This window comes from Netta rufina (genome assembly GCF_964035555.1).
Source record: "Netta rufina genome assembly, chromosome: 10".
Classification (NCBI taxonomy): Eukaryota; Metazoa; Chordata; class Aves; order Anseriformes; family Anatidae; genus Netta; species Netta rufina.
Window position 1 is genome coordinate 5,691,043 of NC_140133.1, and position 22,118 is coordinate 5,713,160.

Here is a 22,118-nt window from a genome sequence, read left to right on the forward strand (position 1 = left end):
CTCTCAGCTCATAAGAGGGAACAAGTTAGTGTAGGTTCCAGACTTAAAACCAACCAACCAGCCAAACAAAAAAATCAAAGTAAAACAACAACAAACAAACAAACAAAACCAGAAAAATAAATACTCTTGAATTTTAGAAATTTTTAGATTATGTTTTTACTGTACAGATTGTTTTGCTTCCACTGGTAGCAAACTTTGGAGAAGCTGGACAAAATAAAATTCACAGCTTCACTTTGCATATAAAAGAGGCCTATATGTTGTTATTGGAGCTAATGGGCACTATTGAAGAGACTGGAGCTTGAAAATGGTACTGCATGGATACTGTAATAGACAGAATTACTAAGAGGTAACCAGCACAAGGATGAGAGAGAAAAGAGAAGTATAGTATACCAAAGTACAGAGCTGGAATGATGATATGAAGGAAATAAGCTTTGGAATATCTCAGCATCTGGGCAAAAAGACAGTGCAGTTGAAAAGACGTTTCAGAAATGACAAACAATTAATAGAAAAGAGAAATACAATTTAAAGAGACAATGTTTAGACCAGATTGCTTGGTTACAATCGATGATGTAGGAGAAAAATTTAAAACACTGTGACATGGGGTAAGACCATTAAGTACTTAATTTGGATACTTAATTCTAGACAACTCCTCTGGAAACTCTTGGCTCATGTTCTTTCATCTAATTCCAAGGTTTTTTTCCAAAATGAATGGGGAATCTTCATTTACTGTGAATTGCATGTCACCAATGTGATTAAATAATAATAATAATAATAATAATATATGTATTTTTAATTACCTTTTACATGAGACTGGACTTACTTATCTGACATAGCAATTTGTTCCAACATTGCAGAGCCCGTGTTTGTCTTCCAGTTTCCGGATATGGAAGTCCTCCTGAAAATGGGGAAATATTACAAAAACAGCCAGTGGTTTTATATCTTCCTTATCTCTTAATTTACTCTGATCCTAACATTAATATTTAATGCAGTTTTTACATTGTTTTCATGTCTGACAGCTTATAGTAGAGCATCTAAAACATGAAGAATTTTAACAGGCATCACAATATTATGAAGTATGACAATACTGTGAAATTTTTGTTTCCCATTTAGTCATTTAAGAAAATTTTTAAAACTATGATTAAGTGCAAGTGTTAGGAATAAACTGTTGTCAGTGATAAATGGATTGAATAGCCTGTAACATATTATTAGTGCAAATGTCAAGGAAGTGAGGCTTCAGCTTCTCGTTTCAAATCCACACCATTACAGATTTAGGTCCTGTTACTTTAAAGTCAAGATTTCTACATCTCTGATCTCTTATAGAGCTGGACTTCTCTTTCTCCTCCAGTTTTCACTCTTTGCAAGTTTACTAATATAATCTAAGCAGCATAGTTCGGGCTCAAGTATACCATCTTTTATTTTATCTGTAAGAAATATATATATATATTTTCTCCTCCTCAGACCCTAGGACTGTTACCAGGATTGAGAAGATAGCTTTATTCTGAAACGTAAATGTTGTTTTGAGAATAGGCTAAGGATACAAATCATGAAGTGTTTCCAGTTAATAAAATAACCAAAACATCTGTCATATATTAAAAGTATACTAGGTAGAAGCAATAGTTTTGTCTCCATTTTCCATTAACCTAATTACAAGGGTCAGTAGCAATTGTGGGGGAATGTCAACCTTTCTACAGAAGTCTCATAAAGGTAGCTGAATTTTAAAGCGTAAAGTTCTTATTCTTTGTTGTGGGAGAATATATTGAAAAGGGAAGGTCCACATGACATGCTATGTGTAAGGTATTTCCTGGTAATAAGGTTATTTTGTGACATTTATTTGTATGTGTGCACTTACAGAACAATTGAAATGTTTAAGTTCACTATTTCTCCACACGCTTTCTGAAGAGAGATTATAATTCTCACAAACCACATCTGAACTCTATTGCAGACTTCTCAAAGGCATTCCTTAACATGTACTATATAAGGTGATAAGGTGTCTTTTAGGAAGACAAGTGTGACAAATTCAGAAAGAAAAAAAAAAAAAAAAAAAAGAGTAAAAAAGTCCTGAAAACTTTTAGTAAGTATTTAGTTCCTGATGCTCAGCTGCACTGATGTAACCTCAGCACTGTTGAGTAGTGAAGAAGCACTGCTGAGTAACGAGGAAAAGATGTTTTAAGCCGTATTTTTACTCCGCAACCTGAAACATCCCCTATCGAACTTGAAGCAGAATCAAGACAGGATGTATGGATGGCTGTAATGATGCCATAGGGACCAGATGAAGACTCAGAGGAATGCTATGGACATCACCCTAACTGATGTAATCTTGACAGCTTGTGGACTGGAGCCACTGATGCAAGAGACTCCAAAACAATGGGGCTGGTCCATTTGACCATGGCTAAGTGATGCAAAAGTGCCTTTACCTGACTATCTAGTATGATAAACCTTAGTTATGATTTCATAAAAGTCATGTATGATTTCCACTACTGAAATACGTAAGTTTTCCCTTCTTCACTTCTGTTCTGATAATTGCTAAGGGTTTTTCACATCATTATTTCCTCCTCATTTAATATATACTCAATAATACAGAGAACAACTTCAATCACATTTGAGTGCTTTACACTTAGGCTTAATATGCTTTCACTTGATTTGATCTGTGAAAACACAAAGAACTGTTTTAAAATTGGGGAAAAAGGGAATTATGATTGCTATATATAGTTCATGGTAACTTGACTTTTCCCCTTTTCCAACACCTGTCTGGTTTGTTTAGTACCATTTGAAGCATGAAATCCAAATTGTCTGGACAAGTATTGCCACAAAATATGTAGAAAGGTTTACCTACAATTCTTTTGTAGGTAGTCTAGTTAGCAGTTTGTTACTACAGCACTGTTCTTTGGCTGATGTGCTCAACTTTTGTATTATTGAACTTTTGGTCAAAGTAAATTGTTATGCATTCATTGTGTTGCTTTTGGAGAAGAGATTTAAAGGTAGCTTTTTTGTATTTCTGTTTTTCTTCACTGTGTTTGACCCTTTAAACTCTATTTCCTTTAAGTCAGTTGGATTCTGTAATGGTACCAAGTGTAGTTAAGTATGCGTCACAAAAAGTTTTGAGGAGCTGTGGTATTTAGAGGGATCCAATGTTGCATTTTGGCTATAATCTCTACTGACAGATGATAAGCACCAGTGTTTTGTGAGTCATGGATCCACTTATACCACAATTTCCCACAGAATTATAAAACCGAAGCTCTTAATAACTCTCTTTAAATTACACAAACAAATGCTCAGCTGGTATTTTTTGTGGTGGCTCTTTAAGTACTCTGTTCCTGTGTCACAGAACAAAATGAGAACCAGCTGTAAAACAATATACCACTGACATAATGTGTATGTATGCATATGAAGAATTTTACAGACATTTGGTAAATCTTCTCCTTTCATGATGCTTTCTAACAATGGATCAGTATTTAATTTTTTTGATTTAACTCTATGAAAGAATCTAGAGAAAAAAATATTGCTAGGCTTTTAGCATCTGGATGAACTCAGTTTCTGAGGGAACAGAAACATAAGAATAAATAAAAGGTAGCAGGAACAGACTGTCATTTTATACTTTTTTTTTTTTTTTTTTCTGTCCCCTAGGCCAACTGCTTCTTCTGTGAAGAAGAAACATTTGTGTTTAAAAATGATAAACATTGTGTGGCTAACTATTACAAAAATTATTCCAGAGACTAAACCAAATTTTAATTTCAAGTCAAGGAAAAAAATGTAGGGCTCTCTCCTGTGAAATGTAGTGGTCCAGTCTCTACCATAGAGAATGAACCATCAAGTTACCAATATTGCGTCTGACTGCTGGTATCTGGAGGTATGTCAATAACTGTTAACAGCTGGGCTTTAGTGCTAAGACTGTGCCACTTGGGAGCTGTAAGATAGAGACAAATCAACTCTGCTTATTATATACAAGAGAGGAGGGGAGAGATGGCTAGCAGAGTACAAGAAATCTACCTATCAAACCTATCAAGCACTAACCTACCCTTGAAGAGGCTGAAATAATTGCATGACAAGGTCTAAGGCAGAGAAAGGAGGCTGACTGTTGACTGGAAGTAGGGGGAGAGCACAGCTGTTGAATGTCACTGAGTAGAATAAAAGGAGCAGGGAAGAATCTGGGGCAATAATAAATGAAGGCATAAGAGATAAGAAGAGGTAAGTTAGAAGTCTGGGAAAAGGTGAATCTGGACCAAGATACTGTTTGAACAGATATAGAAGACTTTGGGGTGTAGGAGTATGGTGCTACTTTTCCTAAAAGTAGGATGGATACCTCAAATTATGGGGCTAAAGCCAGGAAAAGTCAACAGTCTGGAACATCAATGTCAGACAAATGAGCAGAACTGCAATTGACTTTCCTGGAGAAACCAGGGACTAAAAGGTGTATCATTCAAAAGCATTTGGTTTTGATTCTTAAGCTTATAGGGAGAGGCTGTGTATTGGGGTAGGCCCAACACATCTGAAATTCTGTAGGGAGCTTGAGATATAAAGTTTCTGGATTGCCTTGCTACCACTCAAAATCAGGAATTTTGGATCAAGGATTACAGAAACCACCTAAATCTTGCAATTTATTTGAAGATTCTGCCTTGGTTATGGCACACAACTCAAATTTCCCAGCTCAAATTTCCAACACATTTTTTGTAAAATTTATAGTTCTGTGTTCAAAATAGAGCAGAAGAACATCCAACAGTCCATACTGTTGGATGGATCTGACCTTTGGGGACAGTATGTCCGCCCTACTCTGTGTTGTTCTTTCTTCTGCTCAGATGCACAGCGAGAGGCAGATGGACTATTAAGTCATTCTCAAATACCCCTTCAATTCTGGTGTCAGGAGAGGCCAGCAGTTGCTCATACAGTCTTGATCTTGTGAGAGTAATGTCACAGGGGGGTAGTCACAGTACATGGCCCTTCAATACCAACCAAAGGAGATACATTTTGATCTTTGCCCCGATCCTGGGCAGAAGGTTTTGCATTTCTGATAGAGCTTGTTGGTTGTTTCTAAATTACTGGAGACCTAATGCTAAGTCTATCTTTAACATTAAAAAATATTTCACACATTTTCTTTAACCAAGCTCCAACTTTTGCTTCTCACATTTGTAGGTTGCTTAAAGTTCAAACAATTTTACTACTAAAAATTGACTGTCCCTTACTGTTGTTTTTTGTTTTTTTTTTTTTTAATTTATTTTTATTTCAAATATCAATATACAAGAAGTCTTTTATTTCTCCAATGTTGCAGGAATAGTTAACATTACGTCTTTGTACGTGTATCTAGATACGCATGTGTATTTTTATCCGTGTTTTTTTTTTCCTGCTTCAAAACTGTAAGCATGAGGGAACAAATATGAGATAATCTAACTTGTCTTAAAAACATGAATGAAATGATAATCAATAGTCAACACAGTAAAAAAAAAAAAAAGCATAAAGACAGTTACCATACTCAACTAATACCTCATAATCTGTTTTGCTATTCTTGCTTAATGTGTCTAAAACTGAAACACCACTTTAACCTCCCTATAGTCATAATCTTTAAACATATCTGGATCCTCCAAGAGCTCTTCTCAAATTAGAAGAGATTTTTACCCACATACGTGAAAGCCATTGTAAGATTTTCTTACATTTGCTATGTTAAAAGAAGAGCACTTCCTTCCATTAAATTTTATTGTTCAGGTTTGTGTGAATTAATGCCATCTAAATATTCTTAGAGGGAGAGAAAATTTGACAAAAACAAGTCCTCTATAGAAAACAAATCCCCTTCCATTTCTTTAAATGAAAAAGTATTTAAAGATCAGCAGGAAAACCACTCTGGCAGGCTCACCTTTTGTGTTACTCTCCTCCTCTCAGTGACAATCAACTTAAAGAAGAAAGTCTTGATATATACAGAAAGTCTAACATACTATATTTCTGAAGAATATGACAATGAAGGCATAGAGTCCCCACATTTCAACTCAGAAGCTCATCCAACAGTCTTATTCTTATTGGTGCTTATTAGTTTTGAGATAAATGATGAAAGAAGATAAGTTTTTGGCTCACATGTATGCTTTGTAGTTACTGCCTATCTTTTGGATCCTGATGTCATATTTGGAGTCTATGAAGGGTTCAGTAGTGGCGTAGGTCTGAGTAAGTGCTACCACGCTGGCTATGTCCTGAAAATCGTAGTGGTTGTCTACCTTGATCTGTAGTCATCATACCACAAATAAACAGCATATACAAAAGAAAAAAACAGCAATTAGGAATAAAATGTAGACTTCAGTTGTAAATGGCATTCATGAGAAATATGTTTTTTGATAGCATGGGTTCATAAAAAAGTATTGGATATTTTATCTGATTTCTAGATTCTGTAACATTCCTGCATTAAGGTATTTGCTTTCCTAGGCAAAATGTTACCAGTTCATCTGCAGAAAGCAACTTGCAAACAGTAGATTTTATTTTTCTTTCCAATTTTCTTTTTTTTTTTTTTTATTATTATTATTATTATTTGTAGTGTTGATTGATAATTTTTGGATCTGCAGCTTTTAGGAGAATTTTCAAAGGTGTGATAATGCGTGACACTAATTTATATGCAATTGTTTTTCTAAACTGCTCATGTAAATGATTGTAGATGGAGCCCATCATGAACTATCGCATCTGTGTCACTTATCTCCCATGAGAGAGGAAATGAGGGCGTAAAGACATTCTGATGAAGGTATATTCACATGGAACACAGAGGGCTGGCTCAACACAGCAGAATCAGTTGTCCTATTTCTCTGCAAGGAGTCAGGCTTTCTAGGAGTAGGATTTCCTAGATATCGAACACTACGATAAGATGGTGATGGGTATTAATACCACCAATTATAACATCTTGAAGTAAGAGGGAGGTGGAAAATTGTGGAATATTAATTCAGTGGAGAGGGAGAAGGAGACTTTAGAGGACAGATGGCAGGCAGGGGTATTACTTTTGGACAGCGAGGGCACATATCTACCATTGAGTTCAAAGGAAGCTGGTTGAAATGGGGAGAAAAAGTGACTCAGAAGAGAAGTCTTAGGGCTGGTAGAAACTATGAGGGGGAAACTATGTCTCCAACAAGACATTAACCCAAAGTATATTTCAGAAAGGTGAGGAAAGGAAATAGAGATTAGTATGTACCATGCTATCTAATATTAGGAGAGTTTGCACATTCTGGCAAGTCCAGCATCTTATTTGCTTCCACTGTCACCTGATACTTAAAATGGGACCTGTAGGCAACAGTGGTCACAGCTGTGAGATAGGACTTGCATATTAAATGGTATCTTGTGAAGCCAAAACAAGCCATAAGGCCTAAGTATTTGCTCTCAATTCAGATTAAGAACAATACAGAGTAATTTGTTTGAGAGCCACAGAACCAGATACAGTGGTCTCAACTCAGTTTCTGAAAGCTTAATAGCTTATGTGAGTCTAATTATGACAAATGGAAACACTACTCCTAGTAGTGTCCCTCTAGGGAGGACTAGGGTATGAGAAGAACCTTTATTTGGGCTGACAGTAAACTTTTCACTACAAAAGACCGGCATTTAATCTTTAAAGACTTAAAATACTTTATAGCTAAAAAAAACAAAACAAAAACAAAAACAAACAAACAAACAAAAAAACACCAACACCTAAATTTCTTTTTATTTGTAGACATTTGATATGCTGAATATTTTTGTCGAATAGCTCCTTTTTTCTATAAACAGGAGGTGAATATTGAAAATACAGTATAAACATCATAATACTTCATGTATGCCATCCACAGAAACCACAGTTTAAGTAATTAATAGTTAATTCTGCTCTCAATTAAGCTGGCTGCCAGAGTTCCACTGACTTACTAAGTACTAAATAAAGCAGTCATAGGCATTGAATATAATATACAAGCTGCATAATTACTGAATAAAATACAAATAAATCATCTTTCTATTTCTATTGCTAGTGTCAAATATTATGTTATGGAGCTTCTGGAGATTCAAGATGATAAATGTAACTATTCTCTGATGATTTTAAATCTAAAACACAGCATTAAAGTGTTTTCAGTGAGAGAAGGTGGTTAATTGGTAATGACTAGAAATTTTCATTGACATCAATGAAAGTGGGATTTAAATCATATCCCTTGAACCATCATTGTGAGATAAGTGATATCAAAACAACTGTACTCACCACTGAATGCAATTACTTTGGAGAAAGAAAGCAGCAGTTATATAGTGGTATGAAACAATCACAGAGAATACATTAAGACAGGAAATGAAGAAATCTGTATCAAGTTGAAACTAGCAGAGAACCAAGGCAAAATCTTCCTAGATTCCCAGGTCCAAAAATTTGGATTGTACAGACAGACCTTGACTCTTCAATAGTTTCACCACAGTCAACTACATTAATAAACAAGGTTCAGGTTCAGGAAAGCATCTCAGCATGTTTCCAAAACTGTCCTACAAAGGACAACTGCCTGACTACATGTTAATGTGAAAATATATTGTATATTATGCAAGTATTTTCCTAAAGAGAGGTGCTTTCTTGAATAACAGACAAGTAGAGATTTGCAGGAGCAAGGATCAGAGACAGAATTTGGACAGTGAAAATTAAAATATCCAGGAAACAATGTAACATGCATTTATTTTAGACAAACACCCAGCCTCCTAACATGCAGTAAGTAGCATCTGCACCTTTCCCATGCCTGAATGAGCATGTCCAATCTTCACAACAACGGGAAATGTTGGCATTGTTAGCTAAGAGGGAAAACAAAGAAGAAATGTTAGAGGAATCAACTAAGAGTTAAATGATTAAGCTAAATTATTTATGAAAATTATTTAAACAACCGTAATGTAGCCAAATCTGTTTTTGCCACATGGTTATTTGAACAGGCATCTACAGATTGTTCTGATATTTCATTTAACCATAAGTGTTAATCTATATTGAACTGGGATATGTTAAATCTTGCTCTGCTTACCATCTATCAGCTGATCACAAAATCACAAGTGATGTTGGTTATTTTAGGGTTAGTTTCAGGGAAATGTAAGTATTTACTGGAAGAAGTTTGAGAGGCAGTTGATTTTGCTTATTGTAAAGTCATTTTAGGAAAAAGTCCTCTGAAGCAGCTATATGCACAATGGGAGCACTGTATCGTTAAAGTTAGGTTAGGGTTCAGGGAAAAATCCCCCTCTGTGAACTATCATAAAAATATTTGCAACTTTTTAGATAGCTTTTGATTTGGAGAAGCACTAGACACTTCAGACTTCACTGCCTGTTGTTTTTCTGTTTCTTGGCAGTTTTAAGTTTCAAGATTGGTGTTTACTTACAGCATGGCAGCTCTTCAGTGTCAGATACACTAATTCAAGTTTCATAGATTCCTCTCCCAGATTTTAGTGCTCTTATTCCAGAGGGTAATTTTATCCTGCTGTGAATGCTTTATACAGTTTTAGTGGAAGAAAGGAAAAGAAAAAAGACCCCATCTTCTAATCTCCTTAAAGACCATCCAGCCAAAGATGACAAAAAAGTTAAGGAAGATCCACTTAGAATTTTACTGACATTTCTGGTGCGCCTGTCACAGTGTAGCTGGAACTTTTGACACCCATCACTGTAGCCCATTTGTAATTTCCTACATCTAGCATGGAAGCTTTTCTAACAGACACAGCGGATGGCTGTTATCTCCTGACTTCCCAGTTCCCACTCACTTCACTGTTGCTCAACAGGATGTGCCACTGGCATCAGTTTGACCTATTCCTTCCCCTCCCCTTCTTCTATATTAAGAAATATAAGGACATTTCTTAAATTAGAGTCTACAGCTGTTTTACTAGGAAAATATATAATGGAGCTTGCTTTTTTATATTTCCCCACCCTCTCCAAAATTATACTGATTGTCATAACTGAAAGTGACTATAAACTGAGGGCTCTACAAGAGAAGCTTGAGATTTCTTTTGTAATGCTGAACATCCTTTGCTAAGAATAAACTTATAAATTCACTGGTAAGGTACTCTGACATAAGTGAAGATAACTTCCTAATAGTTCTTTTTGGAAAAATATTTTTGTTTCTGTATGACCCAGCTGCAGCTGAGATTTCAATTTGTGAGCATGAACAGAGCAAACTTCATATATAAAGTAATGGACTAGAGTTCCCTGCGTAATTCATCCGATAAATTACTAGGAGAGTGCTTGCATGCTGTTTATTTCCAAAATTTATTATACTAAAATACTTGTATTTATCTCTTGGATATAGTACAAAACAGGAAAAAGGTATATTATATCAAAGGATAATTTAACTTAAGAGTAAAATTAAAGTAGGTACAAAAGGATTATACTTAATATAATAAATTAATATATTTAATTAATGGCATTTTACACGTCTTCACTTACATAGTTAGTTCAATGCTCTCAGTTATCCTGAAGCAAAGAACATAGGATGTAAATGAGCTGTACATGAAAGAGTACTTTGTGATACTGACACATTCTATTTTATTACTGTGTACGGAGGTTCAAGAAGCATTGAATGCAGAATACTTTTAGCTGTTTTGGTTACTTTTCTAGAGCTGTTCCAATGTAACCAATTTAAGTTAAAGGCATTTATAATCATGTAAGCATTAAAAAACACGATTAGTTTCAAAATAAAATTCTTTTTAAACTGTAGAAATTCAAAGTCCTATATAGTCAACATCTAGTTATTTATTGTTTTCATATTTTAAAACCAGATACTTTCTTTATAAATACTTTTTTTTTTCTTTTCTTAATTTATTTTTTCAATTTTGAGGAGGTGGGAACAAATCATTGCCTGACTCAAGATTCATAATGGCAGCAGCACATTTTTATGATTGAACTATAAACCACTGAAACAGGCTTTGTAATGGAAATGCTGGCAGACCTCTAAGTATAGCAATACAAATGGCACTCCTGTAATTAAGAGGACCATGTATTTTCCCGTGATTCCATAGCTGTGGAATCCTTTATTGACCACAGGAACAAACACTAACTTAAAAAACAAAACAAAACAAAAAAAAACCTCTGCTTTCTCCCTTAGAAAAATGTGCTAACAACATTTAAGGTAATACTGTTCTTTTTGCTCTGGAGTCCAATATCAAGATTTCATGTGGTATACCACATCCCAATATAGACAAAGAGAATAAGTTGTTGCAGGGAAAAAAACACTGAATATTTCTCTGCAAAATCAGACAGACAAAAACCTAGCACAGAAGGTGAAATATTAAGTTATCCCAGTGCTTTTCTTGTTCATATCTATCACTGTGACAGGCCCACAAATCCAGAGATAATGAAGTTGTAGTTATTTTGCTTTTTTAGCAGTGTTTCTTTATTCCTGCTATTACTGTAATTACCACAGTTCTCCCATTGCATATGGAGGCTCTACACGTGTGCCTTCATACAGTCACTTTGCTAATACTAACTAGTTTCCAATTGTGTGTGATATTGTTCTATCAAACTATCATGAAAACTGAAATTTCTTATTGAAATTGCAGAAAACTCAGTTTGAGTCCTCCTCTCACCTCTTCCCAATCTGTTCTTTTCTGTTACTTCATCTTAGCAGAGCAGACAATCTGAAGACTTCTCATACATTTGGGTGAACGAAACTGACACTGAAAATGTCACGGGTTTCATTTTAATTTGCAGTATAGTTACTTGGCAGTAAGTTACCTTGAAAGAAGGTCTAGCAAGTATGGATGGATCAGTTTTAAATAGAGCTGGTACTAATCATAGAATCAGAGAATTACTAAAGTTGGAAAAGACCTCCCAGATCATCTGGTCCAACCACCCCCCTACTACCAATGTCACCCATTATACCATGTCCCTAAGCACCAGGTCCAAACTTTTCTTGAACACCTCCAGGGATGGTGACTCCATCACCTCCCTGGGCAACCAGTTCCAATGCCTGACTGCTCTTTCTGAGAAGAAATGTCTCCTCATTTCTAACCTAAAGCTCCCCTGGTGCATGTGAGTCATTTGCATGTTTTCCGTTTTCTTTCAATTCTATTGCTGGGAGGGAAAGGCCTCCCAGCAACATGAAAATATTGCTAAAGGTTTTCTTTAATTTGGTTAAGTATAAATTCTGCTGTGACAATTAAAAATGGAAAAAATCAGAATTCAAAATTGGAAGACCAGCAACAGAAATTGCATTGATATATTTGGCAGGTTCATATGTATGAGAGATGGAAGTGGTCTATACCACACGATTTCTGACATATACATAAAACATACCTGAAATGTATCTAAATTTCTTTTTCTTTACTTTTTTTTTTTTTTGTATAAACAGTTCCACTGTAACTTAAATAACAATACAATACACTATAATGTATTATTATTAATTAGTGAGAAAGGAGAATAAATGTGTCAAACATGCGATAGAATTTTCCAAAGATAGATATAACTATGTTTGGATTGCTAATAAATAAATGCAGCAACTGGAAAACCTGTCATAGCTCTTTGTTGGAACCTACATAAAAAACAGTCGAGATACATTACTTATGTTTGCTAATACAATGTAATTAATCAAAATAATGACATTGAGTATTAAAATGTTTTATCACCTACTAAAAATTAAAAAAAGACTGTTTCAGTCTATATGTTTTCATTTCTGTGGTTTTAACTTCTCACATTGTTATTTTATAATTAATATGAAATTTCATTTCTGCAGAACAACTTAGAATAGCTTGGAATAAGTTGCATGGCTCAAGATGCTGACTACGATAAGGTACTACTAGGAGTAGGTGCTCCTTTTATCTATAGAGCAAAAGTCTATTATGTTTTACATATGAAAGGAAGTAGTAAAACATCTGAAGGAGAATGGCTTTAAAATCTGGGCAAGAGAACGCTAGATTCCTAAATTTCAAAATGAAAAATATTTAGCATTGAATTTGCTTTTCTGAAATGATAGCTTTTAGGATTTTCCATCATATACTAATAGCGAGAATTTACATACTTAAAAAATGGAAAAAATCCTATGGTTGCTAATACAGAGCTCCTTCATACTGGGAGTTCATTCATGCTTGACATTGTGGTGGTTTTACTTGGGTGGGCAACTGTGCTCCACCACAGCTGCTCTCTCACTCCCCCTCCTGAAAGGGAAAGGGGGAGAAAATACAATGCAAATTCTCGTTGTAATTACACTATTTAGATATATAATAGACAAAGAATTATCTCAAGAATAAGTTATACTGGCAGAACTACTAAATCCAAGGAGAAATTTAACCCAATATTCTCGAATTGCTGAACAAACAATAATTAAGGCAAGCATGCATTCACAACAAATAGTTTTGAAATGTATCACAGAAAGATGTTTCTAATATCAAGTCTTTCAGAATCATGTCTTGACATCTGCTGGATTAGCTAGCTTGAGACCACAAAGCTTTTGGCAACTGTTGATGTTGAGAGCAGTGAAATGCTTTGGATTTTTATTCTTCTGCTGATGTAAGTTATTATATCAAACACCCCTTTTCAATATTGCTAGGATAATTACTGAACAGACTTCAAACACAAATTAAGTTTAAAGATTCAGTAGTCACTGGTCAGAATGTATTTAAAATGCCTAAAAGCTGCAAAATAATACCATACCGCTCTTCTGAAATGTCAAGATATTTCCAGGAAGTCACATATATTGTTTGTATAAAAGATTTGGGGCTGGCATAACTTTTTCTCGGATCTCATTTATTAATAATTACAGTGAAAGAACAGTGAAATACTGAATGCTCCATTTCAGAAAATTCTGTAATTAGCCTTTGACACTGCTAGAATATGAGAAAAAAATTGCCAAATTAAAGCGGTTAAAAGGACACCAGTCAAATGGTACAGGTACTCAGAAAGGATAAGTACTGACAGAACAGCTGTTGAGACATCAGACAACCATTAAAACCATGAGTTCCAGATAAACTCATGAGCACAAAAAGATGTGAAAGCTCCTGGCCTCAGATCTGCAGATGCACATATGCAAATAGGGAACTATCTGTGTACAGACTGTATTTCACTTCGAAAAGTAAGAATACCCTGCCAGCCAAATATGAAGAAAAGATAGTTAAAGATTAAACACAGTTTCCCCTTTCATCTTCTCACCAAACTTGGCAAAGGATATATATGATATTTATTTATTTATTTATTTATTTTTCTGGTTAAGAAAAAGGAAATAATCCATATCCTAGAAGATTTAGTTTGTTATCCACACAGAGAATATTTGTAAAAGTATTCATTAGCATAATTCAAAACATGTGGGTATATCCATTAGTCCGCAATATGGGGGAGTGGAGGAAACAGTCACCAAGCCTGGGATGCTTGTTTTGTTGAGATCACCCTTTTGGAACTACCATGTAATAGGTGCAGAACAAGAAGACACCATCAGGCATGAAGTGTGAAAAGAAGCAGAAAATTACAACATTCAATAAACATCACAGTTTTGTAAATGAATTTGGTAGAAAGCAGTAACAATGGCTACAGGGTCAGAGAAAACCTGGGAAGAGTAAAGAATATGAAAACTGCTCTGTAGAAAGGAAGGTATTGAAACAGGCGCTACAACTGTGACCTCTGAGCAGTTAATTAACAAGATTAACAGGTAATTAACAGATAAGCTCATGAACACTTATCTGATTAATGTTGTGCTCAGAATCATCTAGGTTGGAAGAGACCTCTAAGATCATCTAGTCCAACCTCTGACCTAACACTGACAAGTCTTCCACTAAACTATATCACTAAGCTCTACATCTAAATGTCTTTTAAAGACCTCCAGTTTACACTATACTGCTGCCTGTATTTTCAATGCACTATGCTGAAAAATAAAAAATGATCTGCCAGAGTACTTCTTACTAAGGTGTACTTAGTGCTTCTATTCTTGAATTCATGACTGTGATTTCCTTTCAACTGAAATTTTTGTCCTGTGCTTGCAGTTCCACTGTAGCAGCAGCAGCAGCACGAGGATAAAAATTCCTGTTACTTGAATGTCTCAACAAGAGCCATGTCCTTCCAGTGAACCTGACAAAATAAACTTAACTTGTGTTTTAAAAAGAAACAAAACATACGTTGTAACTAGAGGCAGCTGGCAGCACTATTAGTCTGGTGAATGTAGGTTCATTTTTTAGGATCTATGCAGAGATCAGAGATTTGACATCCCTTTCTTACAATGTATTTCTGCTTTGTCAGTTTATTCTCTTCTAAACCTGAGCCAAGCCTAAAGCTCTTAGTCAGAAATCCTACTTAGTTATTTATTTTCCCTGAATGGAATTCAAATTAGTTGAAGAGTGTGACATGATTTTACCATCATAAAATTTGAAGGAATTGTCCAATTAAGCATTGACTTTGAACTCACAGAGCTGTGTACGCCTGGTCCTGTTTAGGTTCAATGGCCAAAATGCACCACATCCCCATTTCTACTGCTTGGAAGCCTGCTGGTTACTGGCACTGCAGGACATTTTTCTACGCAGTTACATTGCACAGAGGTCTCTACATAAAACAACACAACCAGCTACAAAATATGTTTCCATTTTGTAATAAATTAAAAAAATATTTAATTTTAGATAGCTATGAAGTTCCTATGCTCTTAATTAGGATAAATTTGAAAATGTAATACCATTTAGTAAACTCTGACCATTATAGATACTTTAACTTCTCATTAAAATACACTAGAGACTATAAATTACATTCATGGAAGTTATCCAGTAACAATAAAACTGACTTGCACTCAGTAGCAATTTCATCTGCATCAGTTTTAAAACTGAAGATTATTTGTATTGACTTTACAAAGATAAGCAACATTTATCTATCTACATTTTAACTATTTTTTAATATCTGGGCACTTAAAGATTTCATAAATGTGTTTATCATACTTTCTACTGTAGAAATAAGTATTGTAGTTTGATATCTAATACCCAAAGGCACTGTTATTATCTTCTATATTACTGATGATATTGCTTTGTTAACTGGTAGGTGGTTATTTAACTAACCAGTAGAGTCTTCATCTGTGTTATTTTTTATATTTTCCTGTATGTAATGGGAATAATACATATCGTTTCCTCTTTCAGAAATTTTCTGAAGTTTATGAGCCAGGCTTCCTAGTCTCATCCTGTGATTGCATCACTGTAAGTCTATCAATTTAATATAAATTCTTAAAAGTTAAGCTTCATACACTGAATTGCTCAAAGGGTTGTAAGTGCTTCTGCAATTTATGTATTTTTAAACAATGCTTACAGTTACATAATATATTTTATTTTCAAGAAATAATTTGAATTCTTGTAAATTTACTTTTTATTATTTAACCAAGATATAATGTAAAATACATTCATTGTTGTATATAAAAATACAACTAGGCATATATCATCTAATTAAAAAAAAAAAAAAAAAAGCGCTCTGCTGGCAACAGTGCGGGAAACAGTTTTTTGAAGGGGCATTCATCCTGACTTTAATGTCCTCATGGTTGAGTTGACTAGAAGGAGAAAAAGGGAAAAAAAAAAAAAAAAAAAAAAGAAAGAAAAAAGTTGCAACACAAAAAAATAAATACTTCATAAACATAACTTACCTCAGGTTCAGTGTTTAAATATTTATCTTTCCAATAATCCCCAAGCAAAGTTCATTTAACCACTCTAGTTCCATGTAATTTCTTTGTGGAATATGCAACAGACTAAATCTAATTTTGCTCTGCTTACTTTGGAGAAAGGAAATTAAAAATGAAATAATGAAGGTGGCTTTTTATTCATTTTTTTCTTTCCCAGAAACAGGCAGGAAGAGTCCTAAATCAATAAACAAGCAGGACTTTCTCTGGTCTATTTGGTTTAAAAAAAACAATCCCAAGATAAAAGTTTGGGTCAGACATGCAGAAGCTCTCTCTCTCACCAGCAGGGGTAGCTCAACATATTCCTCTCACGATTAAGAAAAGCAGAAACCTCATGCTTAAGCAGCTGTTATTCTCAACAAAGAACAATTCAAAGATATTGAGCCAGATTTTCCACTGTCTTGTACCTTGACAGAAAATAACTAGGTGTAAAAATCTGTATGCAGGAATATTTTATAGTCCCTTTACACTGGTAGCAAGCCAAGGGGAATTTAAACACTTTGTATTATCTTTTCAGAAACATGAGTGTTAAAGAAATCTAAAAGCTTGAGTGAATGAAAAGAGTAGAGCATTAATTGATCAGTGTGCAAGGCCATCAGAGAGGCAAATGCAGCTTAACTGTGACTGTTTCATTCCAAACAGAGGGTTAAAATGGCTTATAGACTGAGTGCAATATGGGAGCTGATGCCAAATTGGGTTCTCTGAGTACCTCTCATACACAGTTCCTTCAGCTGCCATTAACATCACCTCATAAGACTGGATCTTATGAAGCCAACTCTCTTTGTACTCACAGAAATCAATACATGTTTTTACATGACCTTAGTGCATAAAGGGACACTGGCAAGTAAGTCTGAACCAGGAAATCAATCAAAATACCTTTGTCACAACATACTTTGTTCAATTAAAAAAAGAAGTTATCTAAATCAATACACAAGTGACCTTCTGGTAGAAAAATCTTACACTTTTAATGTCAGTACAGCATAAAAACAGATATTTTCATGAACAAGAAAAACATTAACTATAATGTCAGTGAATCAAAAAGAGCAGTTCTCACAGGTTTCTAATAGAAAATCTGGAGAAGACAAAATCTTGGCAGAGACTAATTATATTTTGATTTTGGAACGTCAGTGTCTCATTCCATTCCAATCATTCTATCAACTATTTTGCAATCTCCTTCCTCTAAAACAAAATAACATTTCACCACCTTACAAAAAAAATGACCCTAACTGTTGTGACCATAAACTGAGTGCATTTTTTAACTAGAGTATTTAGGAAGTGACAGCATTAAGTACCATCCCTTTTGAAGTGGGCTATAGTACATATGGAGATACCGGAGTTTAAAATCCATGAAAGCTTTTCTCTTTTGCAAAATACTATTCTAATTTTGATTTTATAAAAAAAATATAATTATAATATAATTATACAGGTTTTGGATGGGATGTGTGTTGTGATTATTCCAGGTTATTTATAGGAAAAATAAATGCAACACCAAATGAAAATTAGGGAATATAGAACTCCAGCAAAGCATCAAAAAGGCAACAGATAAACTATTACTGTGGAGATTCCTGCCTGCAATCATTCTAAAATAAGATTAATTTTCCACAGTAGAAAGAGGATAGGATAGATATAGATAAAAAATATATACTCTGTAGACAGTCAGGAGCTAATGTGCTGAGCAAGCAGTCCAACCAAAAAACACCATGTAGATTCAAACTGCTTGACAGCTAGAATGGAAAGCAACCTTTCTGTTGTATATCCCATCATAATTAAATAGCCTTTAAAGAAGCTGTATGGACAATCCCTATGCAACACAGTTCAGAGCAACTTGACATAAGTCAAAGTACCCAATTCAAGGTGGCCCGCAGAAATACTCTTGATCAGTATCCAGGAAACTATAAACTGAACTCATAGCGCTGCCTCTTAAAAACAAACAAACAAACAAGCAAAAAAACTATAGAGGGGAGACAGTTAAGAGATGTCTTCTTGGGGAAGAGATGAGAGTATCATAAAATCATAGTATCAAAACAAAGGGAGACTGAGTGTTCTTAATATGGGTCTCTGGGGACCATTAGATGAAAAAGAAACAAAGTTGGCAATTAATGACCTTCAAGATTTTCCAGAATGCTGTTGATGGATGACAATGCTAGGTAGTAAAAATAATAAGGAACATGACAACCCACAGTCCATAAAGCCCCTCCAAAATTATAAGAATACACATTTTTACAGTATCCATTGAGAATGGAATGATGAAGCTGATTTGACTGTTGCTAGGTGTTCTGCCTTCTTTCTGTACTGTACACATCAACAAATATAGTGAATTAATCCCAATCCTTGTTATTTTCTTGCATTTTACTAGAAAATAGAAATGAATTGTCCTACACTGGTCTTATTTAGCTGGACAGAAATGAGAAAGTGCCAAGTGTTTTTTCTACTGTGTCAATAATGAATTAAAGGAGTCAGTGTAACTATGTCCCTTGATACAGGGAGTTTTCTGTTTCTTATTAGTGTTAGTTATATCAGAACATAACCAGGGAGTGGGCACTATTTCATCCTGCAACTCTTCATACTTCATTAGTGTTTTGACATAATTTGCTATGATATCATGGCTTATTTATCAAACTAAAGGAAAATCAACATTATAACATAACAGTGTAGTTAAAATGTACTGTTAGTCCTTTTATACAAAATGAAGAAGACCGAGTGTTTCATTTGCTTTAGTCTGCTTGTGTTTATGAAATGTTGTCTACCTTTTCTTTACTATTACCAAAGATAAAAGAGTATTTTTACTTCCATATTGACCAAGGAATGTTTTTGGAAGTAATCTCTGTATTTTACAGGGTCAAAATATAACTAATGAAGTTAGATCTAAAATTTTATTCATTCAATTAAAAATATGAACTATAATATGAAAAAACAGTGCAGCTTCAAGTTAAGACCTAATGTTTAGTGATACTGATACTGTGGCCATAGGTACTCAAACACTGCACCGATACAAAAGCTACAGATATTTGGTTCCTGTGATAAACAGACTAAAAATGCATTTTTATGAGAGCATGTTCCCAAGTACAGAGATTTTCAGACTTAGTAAAATCCTTTTCTAATGTTATGATATAAATATTTCTAAATTCAGATTAGAAAAACTCTCAATCGCTTTTTTCTTTTTGCAAATGTCATTCTGACTTAAGGCACATTAGATAGCCAATAGTGACACCCGAGCAACAGCCATAGTGTAATAAATGGTAAAATGATAATATTGCTGCCACTAGAAGTACCATTACTTTAGTCACAATTCAATTCCTTTACACACACCTGGTATATCAGCTATAGGAAAATAAATCGTCTGAGGAATATACCATTTTCTCTGAACTACCTAAAAGTGGAGGAATATAGGCCTAGCATCACTGGTCAAAAAGCTATAGTTTTTGAAAGACTGGAAACAATTGCAATTTGATGAGAATGTTCTTTCAAGTTGCCCCCTTTTTGCCTCTCTAACTCCCGTTTCTGTAAAGTTATAGACTACTGTGCATGAACTCAGGAGATGGGTCCCTCTTTCAAGTAATGATACCCTAAGGGTTTAAGAATTTTTACTGGAATATAACTTCTCTGTAACTTTTTTTTTTTTTTTTCCAGTCATATCAGTTCAAATGTTTGCCTAAAATAATTGCATTTTTCATCTCATTAGTCATAAAGTCATTGTTTAGATATTAATTGAAAATACCCATGATTGTAGTTACCCATGAGAGCCTTGTATTTGGAACGCATGTCTGCTACTCTCTGCAGACTATATAATAAATAGTTTTGGCAACTATTTTCACCTGTACTGGCTGGCAGAAGCCATGCATGGATTTCACCATGAAACAGCTTACCTACAGAAGGTTGCTTTTAAAGTTACCTCCATGGACAAAGTGAATTGTGCATTGGCTTCAAGGATTCTTCACCACCCATGTTATGCATCAGACAGAAAAGAATTAAGGATACTTCTCAGCTATCTTGCATTAGTTTTGGAATTTAAAGATACTTGACAAATCTTATTTTTTCATAATTAAGATTTATCAGAAAATACAAAAACCTTATTCCTGAAAATAGAAAAATCTGAATAAGGTTTCACATCTTTATACTCACATAAAAAGCTTCCTGAAAAAAGGTAAATTTCCTCCAAGTAAGAACAGAGATGTTAACAAGTCTAAATTATTTTCAGGTGTTAGACCTGGACCTGGATCTAACCTTATGATTGAAGCCAAAACTTAAGACAAAAAAAAAAAAAAAAAAAAAAAAAAATCAAAGCATGAATGCTTGAACTAAATCACTAAATCACGATATCATGTAAAACATTCCCAGCTCAATTTTGAATCTCGATCTAAAATCTGAAAATAAGACCTAATTCAAATAATTGTATTTATATATTTTTTAATTGATTGTGTCTCTGAGGAGAATGAGAGAAAAAGAAGAGTCTGAGCATCTATTAGTGGTAAAACTAACTTACTGTTTAACAAAAAAAAATAAATCTGCTGCTGTGAAACATGTACACATCTATGTATACGTAACAAACTATTTTGTGTACACCTAAATCACAACAAAGATTTTCATGAGTCTCCACTGAAATGGTCAAATTGCATTAATGAATTTTCAATTCTCAAGCTTGAATTGTGACAAAAAAAAAAAAAAAAAAAAGCAATTATTTAAGTTCTATCATCCATGTCAGTCTATATATTTTATTACTCTCTAATCAAATCTTATCTCCTAACTCCCCCATGAAACAACTTTAACACATGTAACAAACATGTAACACATATCCAGACTGTTATAGCAACAGAAGATCTGCAGTTTAAAAAGATTTCCCAACTTCTGAATTTATGTGTGTTCCATATATAGCATGAGCCAGAAAATGCAGATACAGATCTATGCTGATCAGGACATACACGTACATTAAAAAGGAATGCAGAGAAAGAGTTGTGCCTCCAGTATACATTAAATGTAAAGTAAATCTGTGATAAAATAATAAAAAATGCCCTTTATTGCAGCTTTTCTTTTTAAATCATTTTTCCTTGTAACTACCAATTGTTCTAGTCTTACAAATAAGCATTGAAACATTTCCTTTTCATGAATGAAGTTCTGTCCAGCCTGCAAGCAGGGACGTCATCTCAAGAAAATGCACAGAAGTGCAGGGAAGATCAGGGACTGCAAAGGAAAACAGAGCTTAAAAAAGGACAGCTTTGTTTACTTGACCAAAATAGAGAAGGTAGCAGAACTGTTCTTTTTTTTTTTTTTTTTTTTCTTTTTTTTTTTTTAGTTTTGGAAGGAAATTTACTAGAAAAAAAATATCTTTGTTTTGCTAAAGATCACAAAACCAGCTTCAGATACTTCTAAAAGATGTTTTTGTAAAGCTTTTTGATTACTAACAGTTATACTGACTCATAAGAGCAACATTGCAATACTTACTAAGGTAACCTCACTGCTGGTACAATGATTTTCACCAATGATGTGCTTTTTCCTTAAAGGAAGGCGGAGTTACAAGTTAGTGTCAGGGCCATAAATAAGAGGGTCCTATGTCAGGGAAATTAGAAGTCAGTTAACATA

At 34.3% G+C, this 22,118-nt stretch overlaps 1 protein-coding gene across 2 annotated transcripts in view; it reads right to left on the reverse strand.

The window, feature by feature from the left end:
* SYN2 (synapsin II) overlaps window positions 1-22,118 on the reverse strand; it is a 181,893-nt gene that overhangs the window by 38,657 nt on the left and 121,118 nt on the right. Inside the window, exons 6-8 of one of the 2 annotated variants that reach the window (XM_084292740.1) lie at window positions 8,677-8,739; window positions 6,058-6,200; window positions 821-895 (exon numbers count right to left, since the gene is read on the reverse strand). In XM_084292740.1, coding sequence (XP_084148866.1) covers window positions 821-895; window positions 6,058-6,200; window positions 8,677-8,739 — 281 coding nt within the window. The remainder of the gene's footprint in view (window positions 1-820; window positions 896-6,057; window positions 6,201-8,676; window positions 8,740-22,118) is intronic. The other variant, XM_084292741.1, reaches the window with a different exon arrangement.